Genomic DNA, 15,722 nt, shown 5'->3' on the forward strand with positions numbered 1-15,722 from the left:
ACAGCAACAGTAAAGTTCTTTTATATAAGTATAACTCCACTGGGACCAATAAGAAAAAGGGTCCTTTGAGGGCTTTAAAGTATCTTGGCATTCACACTAATAGACTAAGGACATTAGTGGGTCTGTTCATTTAAAAAAAATATCATTACGCCAATACAGTTCTAATATATTTGCTACTCTGCTGGTATTTTATTACTATACTTAACATTTCTTGCTGACAATTATGTTGTTCTTTACTACACTGAACTTTATGTGCAGAAAAATTGAATACAGCAGCATATATTTGCTAGCAGAATATACTGAAAATCATGCCCTTGGAATAAATTTCTTACCACAAAGTTATCCTGTTTAATATATAAATATTCAACATGTTCCATCTGATTCTATTTCAGGGAGCAAACAAGCTGCACTAGCTTTTCCCCCTCTGTCCCATCCCCGCAAAAAACCCACTCCAAATAAGCTGCATTTTAAAAATACCTGGCTGATGTGCATGCTGGTGTCACATGTTAGAGGCCGAGCTGAGGTTAGATCATTGGAGCCAAGCAAAGTTGATATTATTCCATTCTGATCGACTTTTCTAATCATGGTCCCATCAACAAAGTAGATTAATCCATTCTTGTCAATTGCTATTCCTTTAGTCAAAAGAAACACATTTTAGTTTTACCACACTAGCAACTTATTTAGCATCTATTACTAACTACCTGCAAAGTGCTACTGACTAGGTCTCTGGAATGTGAGGACAGGAAGTACATATCGTAGCAAGTATACAATATAATCATTTTTAAACATATGCAGCATAATGAACAAAGGTTTACTGCACACTCTCCTGTCATTGATTGCACATATGTTCCACAAAAAGTAAAATGCAGTCTATGAGAAGTGCCTGCTATTTTAGTATACCTGAAAAACTGAATAGATGGGAGTAATACATTGACATTTTAAAAACTTTGGATATAACTGACTGATTTTTTTTTTAGACTGTGAATTGATAATGTCCTCTACCTTTGGGACTCATAAGCGTTGCTTCCACAGCCTTGCCTCCATCTCCACATCTTGCTTCATCAAATGGAAGGCACTGTTCCCCCGTTCCTGCTACTACATCAGCATTTTTTGTCAAGTCTTTTGCACCAGTGAGTGACTTTGGACGATAGATCCTGCGTGTGTTAGTGTCAGAAACATACAAATCTCCTGTGACTGGGTCAGTTGCAAGGTAGTATCTGTGAGCTGGGTTGCTGCTGTAAAAGGCGATGACAGATTTAAACATAATGAGTAATAAATAGCACATATGCACTGGAAGAAAAAGTTTCAGATTAAACAAGACTGGCTACGTACTGGAATTCTTATAAAAAGAATAAAAACACTACTCGTGCAATTCGAGATGGGTCCTGTCTCTATAATGGACTGAATCAAAACACTATATTCTGGAAACCTCTCTCTCTCTTGAGTGTTTGCAATCCTGATTTGGATCCAAACTTTGCAGCATGCCGCAGCCCTAGCTTACATTTGTTTAGTCACTGTTATCTCAGTATCCTTTTTATTACAACTTATATAGAGTTGCTGGGGTGCATGGTTTATATTATTCATAAACAGATAAGGCAGAGTTCATATTATTGGTTTGTGGGCAGGAGATAAGACACTCTCCTTAGTGCTGGTTTAATCTGCTGCTCTCAAAAGCGTGATATGCATGATTTAACACATTAGGAAAATTCATCTTTTTCACCACAGCACTGAGTGCAGGTTTTTTTCTCCTTTACATAAATACTCAGATTTCAAGTAACTGTACATTTTGGACTCAAAACCACTAACTATGCCAACATAGATTTCATTACAGTGAAAGCCTGTATTGCTATCCATTTTTCCAGAAACATGCAGTTTGCTGCACCAGTGTTACCATATCATAAAGAATTACTTTTCTCCCCCTACTATAGAAAAAACAACGAGAGTACCCCTCTTGGTTGATATATCATGATCCAGAAACTTAAACGGCTGCACAGTTATGGCTCTTGACCTGATTTATAGCACTAAGAACAGAAATGAGGTCACTCAAGTACAAGAGATGATTTCTGATGGCCTCCTAACGTACTGAGCCTGAGTGCCAGAACAATCAGTTCCATTTCTGATATGTTTGCAAATGTACTACTAAAACATATCTACCAATTATGATGATATCCAAACATCTGTTCACAAAATGTAGTGTCTCACATTCTGTAAATATAAATCAGTGCTAATGTAACACATTTTATACATTGCCACTTGCAAAAAGCTACAGAGACCAACATGAACAAGTTGTGAACAAATTATGTCTTCTAACAGGGACAGCTTTTTATAGCTATCTACTTCAAAAATACAGAAGTGTGCCATATACAAAAGATTGTTTTAACATCTTGGTTCACACTAAAGAAATTAACAAAGCAGACAAATGATATCAAATGCCAAGTACTTAAACACCTTTTGTAACTGACTGTTACAGAATTAAATATTATATAGTACAGCTGAATGTTTACATTACATTTGTGTAGTTAATGTAAATCTGAAATTGTTGAAGTACCAAGCTAATTGTTGAAACATACTTTCAACTCTTAACTATAACATAAGTGATTTATATAATACCGCTATTCAAACTATTTACCACTATTTATAATCACATGATTACTTTGGCTTTTAAGAAATATTTTGTACATTTTAAATACAAAGGTATTGCAAAGTGCAAAATACAAATGAAATTTCTATTTAGTATAATCTTTAGTGTTGGAATACAGTGTAATCAAATCAACAACTGTGAATAATTTATATACACAGTAAAATATTTCCTGTTTTATAAACAGTGCATAATTACTTATTAAATAATGAGGCTAAGGCTTCTAATTTTAATACACAGTTCTAATTATAAGAAAAAAGCAACAACTATTATCTAATATCACTTAGCTTAGTGGTAAGTAATGCATTTTCATTAATACCAAGTTATTTAGATGATCATTTGAAAGTACTTTCTGTTTTGGAGGAAATAGCCAGATTTGGCATTTGTTTACTTGGGTTATTATTACGGAGTTAAGCTAAGGCTCTTCAAGTTGTTACATGGAAATGTCTAATTACAGTATATTTTCTGAGACACAACTGAGATAAATATATTATTTATTTTTAACAGAAAGCTCAAAAGTTGAGGTAGTCAGATTTGTTATAGGCACATCAATGGTGAATTCTGAAGAGCAAACCAGAACTCAGGGATTTCTATAACATATGGTTAGTGAATTGAGTTTACAATTATCAGCCAGAGTACAGGGATTTGCATGCTATAGAATTATTAAAAACAACTGTGGAAATATAAGTATATGACATCCTGATGATATTAAGTGGCTATGGCGGTCATTTTATTTCATTACAACTGAAAAATAGTAAGATTCTGACGCATCTGCCAAATAAAAGAAACAGAATCTAAATTCAGGTTACTTCTTAAGTTACTGAACACTGCCTAACTCACTCTAGGGGGCTCTGAAGAGCATGCAGTCAAACAGCAACATGGGCTACTATAGTCTCAATGTGAATTATTATGTATAATTTTTACTTGTTTTACTTTTATTAAGTCACAATAACAATGCTTAAAAATTTTTAAAATCGTAGAATAAAGAGAGGAGATGGGGGAGAAGCCTGGATTGTGGGCCCAAATTTATGTCCCTTTCCTTTCCCTATTCCTGTGGTCTATATAAAATCATAATGAATAGTGTGAGGCAACCTTAACTACAGATGTTGCTACCAGTGCTGCCTACAATTATGCTGCTAAAATAATCTCTTTGCCACTGCTCGTATCATACTACATCTCTCTTTTAATCTCTCTACAGGCCTCCATTTATTGTCTACATCATCCACACCTTCAATACTCTGAAATATTGTCCCTATTTATTTATTCTATTTATTCTCAGTCCTTATTTATTCTATTACTTCTTCCACTCACTGTGACCCTCCTACACTACATCCCCTCCCACCTCAAAGTCTTTCTTGTATTTTAGTAGTCTCTTCTTTATGCCCCAATATGTTGCAATATTCTCCCTCTCCTGGTGCACCAAATGACCTCACTCTCTTCAAAGCCCTTCTAAAAAAAAGCTCAAATTCAAACTTCTTCCATGAAGCCTGTCAGCATTAATCACCCATAGGCGGTAATGTGTATAAAAGACATCAGCTCAGGTCACTGATATGTTACAGTAGGATATTGATCTGCATTGTCTGTCTAGTTTAGAATAAAAGCTTCTAGGGGTAGGATGCACATCTTACTCTTTGTGAAGCTGCATATAAATGTACTGCATTATACAAATGATATTTAGTAAGTTGTACACACTGTCGACCACATGAATGGCATTCCACAAACAGCAACATAATAATAAAGTAAAATATTTTAATACATTATTCTGTTTAGATATCTGTCAAAACTAGAGTTTTTAAATGTTGACAGATCCTTTAGGAAACAGATACGAAAAGTACTGCTTTATAGATACTAGTTCTGTGATAGTATTTAGCCTTCTTCTTTAGTTTATGGGATGAATGAGTACTTGAGTGTATATTCTTTGCTTTAGAGTCCTGTGCTGACATGCTGTAAAATGACTTGTCAAGGGATGCATTTTTTACATCTTAGTTTAAGCAGAAATCTCCCTAGTAATTTCAATGATTTGCAAGTGAAACTAGATATGCTGCCTGCTCCTCCCTCCAAACCAAGTCACACTTGGTTATCAATTATGCAAATCCTTGGGAACATTCAAGATAGAAAAAGCAAAGCAGAAGAATCTCCATGCAGATTTTAGAGGCTGACCACAACCTCTGGACTTGGAGCCCATCATCTCTATTCTTCTGTAAGGGTAGTTGTTCTTGAGCAATGTGAAATATTCCCCTCTCCATCCCCAGAGCTAAAGGGGTAAATTGTAACCTGTAACCCTAGAGCAGGTCATGTCAGGCAAGAATAGGTAAACATCCTCTTGCACAATAGCTCCACAACCATTTTTGCAGTGACCTCTGTCTTCCTTTAGATGCTTTGCCATCTCAGGCAGAAAGTGCACGATGCCTCCAAAAAGCTGAGCCGCATAACATGGTAGGGGTGCACGCCTTTTGCACAGTCCTCTGGAATCCTACTCTACACCTTTGTACAAAACAAGTGTGCCAGTTCCACTACCAGGATAGGATAGCACACACCCACAGAAGAGAGACACATCCTCCTCAACTTCCCTTAATCCTGTCAACCCAGAGTCTGAAACACCACAGTTGAGAATGTAACTGAAGCCTCACAAGTGATAGTGGGGAATACTACTGCTAGATGCTAGGGAAATGTCTCGCTGGATGACAATTCTTCATTCCCTAAAATACAGAGTGGTATGTCAACTTTTGATAAGGCAACGGAGAAGTAATTCATTCACCTCTAATCACAGCTTTGTGATACTGCACATGGTATAATAGTTTTAAAACCAAGAATTAAAACAAATTTATTATCTAAACAAACTAGGCATATTAGTTAAAGCACCACACTGGCCAAACAGGGAGTGTGTCTGAACTGTGTTTTAAAAAACCAAAGAACTATCTAGAATATGCAAAAAGAAAACTCACAATCCTGATCATTTAACGCTATAATTTAAAGAATTCTGAATGTTATATTTAGCCATGGGATTTCTTGCTGACATTCTAGGAAACAACAGGTGTGAAATATTACTTCTTAAATTAAAAAAACCTTCCAAAATTAGGGAAAGAAAATCTATATGAACCAGTATGGCCAATAGCAGAATGAATCTTAAGAGAATCCAGGCATATGGAAAAATGAAATGTGAGTCTCTGTGTATTTGTGTAGGGGGAAAAACCCCCAAGTAAACCACCACCTGACAGCAAACATGAACATAGCCAACATGAAAGTTGGTACAGCTGCTGAACCTCCTGCATGTCCCGCGACACACACTTGTCAGCCTTGCCACAGAACCCTGCTATAATGTCACATGCCCAACAAGACAGCAGGATACCCACACAGTTTCTCCTCCTTACCACCAGGGGCTGCCTCTCTCTTTCCTCTGGATGCTCCCCTTGCTGTAATTAATAGCCAAGCCAGTATGGAGCAGCCAAGAAGAGGAGAAGGTCTCTGTAGCTAACTTCCCAGTGCCTGCTGCAATACTCCCAACTCTTGTGAATCTTGGAGCCATATTACTATGCAAGAACTTCAGCTTTTATTTTTTTTAAATAATAAACGTATTTTTTTTAAAATAAATGTGGTTGCACAGAAAATCTTGAAATATGAATCCCAAAAGGTCCCAAATCAGAAGGCTAATAAAAAGAACTCAAAATGTATTACATTTAAAAATCTCATGAATTTTAAGCCAGTATCATGATATTTTTGGGCCAACCTAATGAGTTTTGAATGACTGAGGTTGGCAATAATGCTGCTAGCAAGGGATAAAAGAAGAGCCAGAAGCAGGGGTTAAGACTCAGAGACAGGGTAAGGGGGCAGGCAGCATAAATGGGAACCACAGCTGGGGATCAGAAGTGACAGAAACTGGGTACAGAAAATGGGAACCTGCGGCTAAAAGGGGGCTGCAGAAGAGGACAGAATCTGAAGGGGGACAGAACAGAAAGAGGGTCCTTAATGGGGTTGAGAACAGGAATTGAGTATCAGTCATTCTACAACTTGACAACTGGCATAACTAAAGGCAACATGCTCTCATTTGACATCTGAAGTCATTGTTTTTGAAAAGCACTCCTCATACAATAACGAGTATTGGAAGTGACTAATCCATAATATGCATTTATTTGTAAAAATGGACAGTTAGAAGAAATATATATCTCCTTAAAAATGCTTACCTATGTCTAAAATCTTTATTTCTTGGTGGGAGCAAGTAAAGAAGAGTAGAAAAGCAGTATTAGAAAAAAGGTTAGAAAAGAAACTTAATAGGAGTAGAAGACAGAATTTAAAATATTACTATTCTAGAGAAGAAGGTGAATCATGAACTTTCATCTAACAGCATTAACTTATTTTGACTCTAAAACAGGCAATAATTAGGTTGGTTTGAATTGATACAATATTTTTAAGTAGATACATGCAAAGTTAAACATTTTACAGTTAATAAAATTTACTTCATTTTTAAATATGTTTAAGTCTTTTGGTTCAATGCATTATGCAAAAACAGCACAACATTTTATCTCCAACTAAATATGGCTATATTAACTTACAAAATGTCAGAAAATTACCCCATATTTTAATTCACACCACCACCTTAATTCAAAAGTCCAAGACTAGGAAAAGATGTACCTTAGTTCAAGAACACTAGTTACATTTCCAGATGGGAATATCCGCCGAACATAGTTGAAGTCCCCTACGTACAGGCTGCCATCTATCCCACAAGCTAAGGCTACTGGAGCTAGTAGTTTATTACCATCAGCTTGACCATTGCAACTTGGGCAGGAGATGCTGCGTCTTCGTCCGTTGCCCATGATGCTACTAACAACTGGAGGTTGCTGAGAAATAAATTGATTTTCACCATTTCCTTTGTAGAGGATACCTGATAGAAATAAAAAAACAATTGCTTCCCACATCAAAGTCACTTTCTGGAAATGATGATCTTTAACAGCAAACAGACCTTATGTAAATCGTGCATGAGCATAAATAAATTATATGTATTTTAATTACTCTCTCTATTTTGGTCAATATAATTTAATGAACTGTGAATTTCATTTCACCAAGATATTTTTTCTCAGAAAATTTACTTTATACATTAATATTTACAAAAAAATTACCAATACACTTAGAGAATGTACACAACAAATTAAAAAACATTGAAAATAACCCTCTTGTCCACAAGATATAGTAGAATATTTTTTAAAAATAGCTTTTTAATATGCACGTGTTTACCATAAATCTTTTTACGACATTTTTATATTTATAATTGAGGGGGAGGTTTTTTTTGTTTTTTTTTGAAGATCACAAAATCGCAGAATCCAGTGGTTCCCAACATTTCTGGCTCAAGGGCCACAAATATCATTGTAACAACCCTGCAAGGGCCAGCCTATCAACTCATAAAAAAGGTATTGACATATACACCATTAAGGACTACAACTCACGGTATATTTAAAGTAAACATTTTGATGCTCCTGTGCTCATTTTTACATTTACTATTTTACACCTACAAATTACTCACAGTATGTCACATACACACACAGACAAAAGCACTAGTGCAGATGAGTGACTGTCGCTACACACTGAAGCATATGACCTAGCAGCTAAGTCACGGTGGGTGGCCTGCTAAGTGCAGGTCAAACTGGAAGGCACTGATTTTGAGAGTCCTGCCCCTCCTCAAGCATGGTGGGTCCTGGCTGCCCCGCCAGCAGTCCAGCCCCCTCTCCCCCAATGCAGCCAGATGGAAGGAGTTCAGCAAGGAGGCTGCCTCCTTGCTGATCTCCCATCCCCCTGGGTGCAGCAGGGAAATTGCACATGTCCTGTAGCCCCGGGTGCTCCATCTGGGTTCCTAGGCAGTGACTCCCTTCTGCAGCCAGGGGGACAGGAGATCAGTGCTCTCCTCCTTCTGGCTCCAGCAGGGACCCCAGCACCTAGGGACCCAGGCGGAGTGCTTTGCTCTCTGCTGGAGCCGGGGGAGGGGAGTGCTGATCTCCCCTCCCTCTGGCTCCGGCAGGGACCCCAGCACCTATGGACCCAGGCGGAACGCTTTGCCATGCTCCCTGCTCAGGCACGGGGAGGAGAGCGCTGATCTCCATCCACTTGGCTGCAGCAAGGAGCCTGCACTGGTCTAGTAGCCCCGCAGCAACACGTTCTGCCTGTGTCCTCAGGCACCGGCTTCCTTCTGCAGCCAGGGGGACGGGAGATCAGTGCTCCCCTCCCTCTGCTCCAGCAGGGACCACAGTGCCTATGGACCCAGGCAGAATACTTTGCCATGCTCCCTGCTACAGCCAGAGGGAGGGGAGCGCTGATCTCCAAGGAGCCTGCACTGGTCTTGTAGCCCAGTGGCAACGCACTCCACCTGGGTCCTTAGGCAGTGGTCCCTTTCTGTAGCCAGCGGGAGGGGAGTAGTGGGCCATTTTGAAAGACCCCGTGGACCACAGGTTGGGATCCACTGGCATAATCCATTTACTTTTAGAGAGACTTATGCTTCTAAATCCCTTAGGTTTGAAAAATCTCTCCCCAAAAGACTGGAGTTCTAACTGCATGTACGTTGATTATTGGAAAAGATGGATTTATTTTTGTGCGTTTCATTCCTGTAGTCTTACAGTAACTAATTAAAAACATCCTGTTAAATATGACTGGACCACTACCACATACATCAAATATTAATAAGGAGCTGCTTCAAAAAGGTTCTGTGACTGTCTCAATTTTACATTATAAAAGAGTCTTTTTTTCATTGTAGAATAATAATCTACCCTGGTAACAAAGTCTGCATCTAGAATTTGTCTGCAGTTATATAGTTATTAAAAATGTCAAATACAACAAAAAATGCAGTGGCAGGCCAACCTGCCCCTTAAACCTAATTCTGCTTTGAGTGATGAAAAGTACAATCATTTTATAAAGACAAAGTAATATGACAGCAGTACCTTTTTATGGTCTCCACAGGAAATGTGGGAAGCAAAATACATACCTGATGTTAAATTTTTCATAGTTAGAAATTTATGTTTGAAATTTGGACTCAGCTAAATATTAGCAGTGTCTTCATTATTATACAGTCAATGACTCCATCAAGGTCTTCTGTATGGATGGTCAGCTATTATTGTTATGCTTATATGTCTCAATAAATCTTAACGTGGTATAATCCATGTAAAACCACGTCATGTTGTACTTTATAGTGCTACATATTTTATTAATTGAGTGTACAAAGTTTCAAAAGCAGTTTTTGGTGCTAATAGTTACACTTCTTTTTCAAAATACTATTAAAATAATCAATTTCACAAATACACATTTAGGAAATTTGAGAAGGGGTCTCCCTCTCCCTGCCTTTTTGCCCCAAGGCACTTTTTAAATTGAAAACAGATCAGAATAAATACCTTTCCCTTTTCACTTAGACTGTTTTTAGTAGCTTCAGTTACATTTTGAATGTCATACAATTTGGTAGAGGTAAATACCAGAGCAAATTTACATTATGAAATCAGAAAGGATGAAACTGGCTTACGAAAACTTAAAGAAAAGTCATCGAAATAAGGCTGCACCATAATAGCAAATGGAGTGTGTTTTTCATGAACAGTCTGAGGAAGAATGCATTAATAGCATCTGAAATCCCCCTTCCTGTGATTACATCATTTGTGACAATCATGGAACCATGATTTTGCTGAAGTAGCTAAGTTTTATAATTTTTATAAGAGGACTCCTACAAGTCAGCAGTCTGCACTGGTGCACCTGATTTATTCTGTCATTACTTTGAAAAATTGGTCCTTCATATTTCTCCTCCATTATCATAGAATGGAAAAATGAACATTAGAATATTTATTGCAGTGTTTCAGGGTGTCCATACAAACACCTGTCACTGTCTGTACTCCCCTCTGAATAAATTTCTCCAGCTCATCCACCTTGTCATTACAACTAAGAACTTCCTTTATTCAATTAGACACATACACATATCACTTTGAAAAGTCATACTTGTCAAATCTACTGTTAAACATAATTTAAAGCCACAATCAATTCACCTTGTGAATAGAAGCAATGTCAATTTAAAAAAACTAAACTAAATAAAACATGCATCTTGTCATTTTTATAAATATCTTAAGAATTTTGCAAGGTTCTTTTCTGACATTTTAAATGTTATAATTTTCATTTCCCCCTTTTTTAGTTGTATTATTTTTCTATTATTCAGCTATACCATTTATGCTATGACCCATTATATCACACCAGCTAAGCAGGATCAAATGGTGCCAACACATAGCTGGGAGACCTTCACAAAAGGCCTGGATGCTGCTGGAAGTGGCATTCTTCCCTCCAGTCTCAGGATATGCCTACACCTCAAATTAAGGTGTAATTGTAGTGCGGTAACAATAGGCTAGAGAAGATACGGTGGCATAAGGCTTCAGTTCAGGCTAGCAGCCACAATACAAGCCTGCAGGGTTCACTGGGTGCGTATTCAGGTTGCTGGCCCATCCCGGTGTCCATGCCACAGCATTCTCACTGCTCTTGTTACCTGTGTTAGCTAGATTAAAGTTAGAGTGGGTATGTCTACTTTCACTGCAATCACACCTTCAACTGTGGCATACACATACCCTATGTCAGTACTGAACTGATGCCCCAGCATAGTGTTAGAGGGAGACTCAATTAAACTTTCTGTAAGAGTGCAGTGCACTCTGACCAAATTCCAATTTGTGTAATTTCATTTGGCTTACCTAACTTCCCTTATAGTTTCAACTGAATACACTATTCTTCCTTTCCTTTTCTAAACTCTTATGCCATGTTGCTGAACACTGTTAAATAGCAGCCTCATTTTACTCCAAAGTTGGCTATTTTACACTGATGAGTGGAGCAATCCTCATATGAATTCTGTTTTTGGATCTTTAGGATGAAAAGCACTATATACATTGTAATTACTATATAATTGTGGCAGCTGCTATGTTGCTCTGGGCAGTCCTTAACAATCTCCACCTCTCCCCTTTGTCATCAAGTGAGGAGTTGTAGACAGGGTGGAGCTGATGTCGGAGGGCTGACAATCTAGTTGCAAGGAACTGACACATGAAAATGTACAGGAGCTAGCAGTGCCTATTCTAAGAGAAGAGAGCCCCTCTGCCCCACTGGCCTCTTCTTTATATCAGTGTCCCAAAAAGTGCTGCAGAGTCATTCATGAGACATCCTGCCAGGAAGAGGGGCCATGAGGAGAAGCATTCGCAAGATGAATTGTAAGTAGCCTTGTTCCCGGGGAATGTACTGTGGGGGTTGGGGCATGCACATGACAGGATACTCTATAACAATAGATCAATGGAAGCATGTCAGAGACATTGACACTGCTTTTGACACCCATGAAAACTCAGATCTTACTAATTCACAATTGGTTCCCCATTCGTTGAAGTTAGTAAGGTCCTGCTCATTGTAGTTGCATAAAAACAAATGACTTGTTTATCAGTTAAACTTGACAACTTAGGGCTTAAACCAGCCCTCCTGATGCAAGAAGGCGTAATTTGTGCCAGTGGCTGGATACCACACCCATGTAGAGATTCACCTTGCAGACGGCAGGCAGTGTTTGCACTGCCATCCTTCCTGCACAGCTCTGTTGTGTGAGGCCAACTTTAAGTTGCAGTCTGAGCCCTGTCAGTGGAGACTGCCCCGGGAATATGCTGAATCAGGACATGCCCTGGATGCCCTGGCCACAGACCTCTCTCCTCTCCAGCCAGCACAGCTTAGAGCTCTCTAGTGGAAGGGAGGTGCATGTACTTTGACCTGCTGCAATCCCTCTCCAGGTAGACATTCTGATCCTGTGGATTATGACTCCAACAGGAGTTTCTCCTGTGTAGCTGAGGGCCAAAGTGAGGTCTAAGAGTGAAGAGATCTGGCTTTGGCAGGGGCTTTGATTATTGCTGTGTAATTTTCACTAAGTGGGAGTGAAAGTGCCACTCATCACATTGATAACACAACTGGTAGAAAACAAATTCAATAGTCTTAGATAGGATTTTTTTTTTTAAATCAGGGCCTCCCTTCATGTTTCACACATTCATTCAAATATTAAAAACATATTAAAACTAATTGGAAGATAAAATAAAATTTTGTAAATTAAAAAAAATTCAATACACAGAGTTTTCATTGTGACACTTTTGTTAAGTAAAATTCCAAAGGCTTATGTACTTTTAGGAGGGAGAAATGTGGCAAAAATTGTAAATCATGAAGCATTTAACACACACAAAATATTCAACTATTTCCTACTTTGGTATGGTACTTTTTTAAACCAAGGAAAATATTTGACAAATTATAACTATATGCTTAAAGCAAGGGCACTACAGTAAAATATTAAAATTAACACTAACAAGAATACATCCTTACCATTCTGAACATCCAACACATGATGTTTATCCAATGTCCAACCACCCATGTTAGAGGCATCCAGTTCATATCCTTGCAAAATGGCAGTCCGCTTTTCCCAGAGAGTTAGATCCAAACAAGACTCGTATTCATAGCCTACAGACACTGGAATCATAATAAATCACATTTCATATTCCCAACCATAGTTGAAAAATGGAATTTTGTTAAAAACCTAACTTTATATGTCTATACTAAACTTGTGATTTTTTTCTGCCCTCGCAAACTAAATTAAAATGTGTATATCCTTTATCATACTGAGATTGTTCAAAAGTTTCACAGTTTAAAAAAGTAATTTCAGACGATTAAAATGATCTTGTTTTTAAAACTGCAACAAACTGACTAGGTCTGTCCCAAAACGGGTGCAGCAAAGAGGTTTTTAATTAAATTAATGAATTAAACTGTGCTTAAAATGAGATCCACAAAAGCTATCCGCATTGGGCCTATCCTCAAACTTATTTAAGAAAAATGAAAAGCTATCCATCTGTGTGATCTCTTTTCATTTTGAAAATATATTTTTATTATTAGAAATTTACCTTCATTCTTTCTAACACTTTTTACTACAGTGCTGTTGTGCTAAATATTTTTTGACTAACTGATATGATCAAATTGCATTTAATACTACGATTCCAAGACAATAAGAAAATCGGAAAAGCATCACACTGGACATACCGACGGCTTCAGATAATCCATAGACCTTCTGGTTGTATGCATCAGTTTTATCCCATATGAAAGTATAAGCCAGATTTGGGGATGCAGGGAACCATTTTTGGAAAAGTCTTCCCACCACTGCCACCATAAGATGAACCTTCATTAAGTTAAATGGTATAACAGATTGGGTCATGGTGATCTTGAGAACTGATTTATATCCTGCAGCTCTGGAGCTTAAGTATGATAATTTCAAATCAGTTCCTGGGATTGTAGTGTCTTCATGAAGTACCTTAAGTGTTGATAAAGAAATAATTTAAATTATTTTCAGATTAAAATGAATATAATAGTATTTTAAAATCATACCAGATACAACGGTATATTAAAAATCCTAATTAATCAGAGCCTGTATTTGAAGTGCATTTTAATACGTAAAAACATCTTAAGAACTAAAACCACAATATTTTGCTTTTTCTTAAATACATCTATCTTAAAGTCTTTTTGAGATGTAGTTGCTCAATTATTGTCTTCTGATGCAAACTTTCAAAGTCTCTCTTTTTTTCTGGAAGACCGCCTCCAATTTATTTTTCCACAACAGTTCTGTCAGTGAAGCATCCTTTTTCTGCCTAAGTGCCCTGGGCAAATAGCTTCTTCTGAAGCCATCACCTATGCTGTGAATCTGCAGTACGTGCAGTATCTGTGATACAGCTAGCACTCTCCCCACCGAAGATAAGTGAGCACCAGGCGTCATAGATCCAGCAATCACTCCTACATGTCCCGGCATGAATCTGACAGTGCTCTTCTGGGACAGACACTGATTTCACTCAGAGATAAGACTGATTCTCTGAGCAACAACAAGCTAAGACACCATATATTGTGACAAGTCAATTTTACTATAATTAAGAATGCAATTATGAAGATACCTGTTAGCATCCAAAAATAATTCCTTTCTCCCATCCTTGGTCTATATTGTCTATTTAGATTTTAAGCTTTTCTGGGCAAAGAGTCATCATGTACAATGTGTATGTATAGCCACTAGCACAATGAAGATCCAGATTTTGATTAGAACCTCTAATTGTTACTGTAGCACAAATATTAAATAGTAGTGTTTCATAAGATGGATTTTTAGACAGTGTGAATATCTGTCTTATTTCTGCATTGTAAATACTTTAAATTAGAGCTTTCTTCCATTTATTGCAAAGACAAAGGGAAAGAAACAGGTTGCCTTAAGGAAAGCTTCCCCATATTTCCTGATTGATTTTCACTCCTCAGACATCAGCTCATTGCTTTCTCATATCAGAAAGGTTCAGTCGTGTATTTAGGAGTTTTTTCCCCCCTCCCCTGAGAATTAAGAGTTTGTGTGTGGCAGTTGGACATGAAGGGTTTCTGCCTTCTATGGATTAAATTAGTCCATTCACCTTTATTTCACTCGGGACTTTAACTGGATAAGAATCACATCCCTAAATACTGAAGGCAGAACCATTACAATGAAAAGATTTCTATAAACACTGTTGTAAATCACATCTCAGGGCTGAATTAAAGCAGTATGGGGTCAGAGCAGCACTTAGATAACAGTTTGCAGGGAAGCACTGTGCTCTACTTAATTTCTTCACACCCCAGAATGCCCTCTATTTGAGGCAAGGACCAGTACTGGCTGGCAGAGGATTAGCTATGGGAGCTCTATGCCAATTCAGAATTCCCCTATGCTAGGGAAACCCTCAGATGCAGTTTTAAAACTGCTTACAGATCCTTTAAGATGTTGCTCCTTTAAGAGGGTCCAAGAACTTGGCCTATAGAGTTTAAGAGGCCTTAGATGTCATGTCATAATATCCGGTAACTGATGCAAACTACTACAGGTATCTCAAGAAGGATTTACATGACATTAACTGTATTTTTCTCTTTCCCCATTCTAGGACCAATTATCACTGACAGCAGTTTGGCTCATCTAACAGGAAGCAAGGATGCAACAAAGCTGTCAATCAAGTAAGGTATATATAGGCAAGCACCTCTCTTCTCCACCAGTCAAACTTCCCACACAGTGTAGAATTTCATATTACAGTAGAAAGGA

At 37.8% G+C, this 15,722-nt stretch overlaps 1 protein-coding gene across 1 annotated transcript in view; it reads right to left on the reverse strand.

Annotated features, from left to right (window-relative positions):
* Window positions 1-15,722, reverse strand: part of TENM3 (teneurin transmembrane protein 3) — a 569,896-nt gene that overhangs the window by 47,072 nt on the left and 507,102 nt on the right. Inside the window, exons 23-27 of the mRNA XM_067551693.1 lie at window positions 13,679-13,946; window positions 12,971-13,114; window positions 7,268-7,517; window positions 1,003-1,235; window positions 478-632 (exon numbers count right to left, since the gene is read on the reverse strand). Coding sequence (XP_067407794.1) covers window positions 478-632; window positions 1,003-1,235; window positions 7,268-7,517; window positions 12,971-13,114; window positions 13,679-13,946 — 1,050 coding nt within the window. The remainder of the gene's footprint in view (window positions 1-477; window positions 633-1,002; window positions 1,236-7,267; window positions 7,518-12,970; window positions 13,115-13,678; window positions 13,947-15,722) is intronic.

This window comes from Emydura macquarii, unplaced genomic scaffold, assembly GCF_026122565.2.
Source record: "Emydura macquarii macquarii isolate MOO-44397 ecotype Brisbane River unplaced genomic scaffold, CSIRO-AGI_Emac_v2 contig_1363, whole genome shotgun sequence".
NCBI lineage: Eukaryota > Metazoa > Chordata > Testudines > Chelidae > Emydura > Emydura macquarii.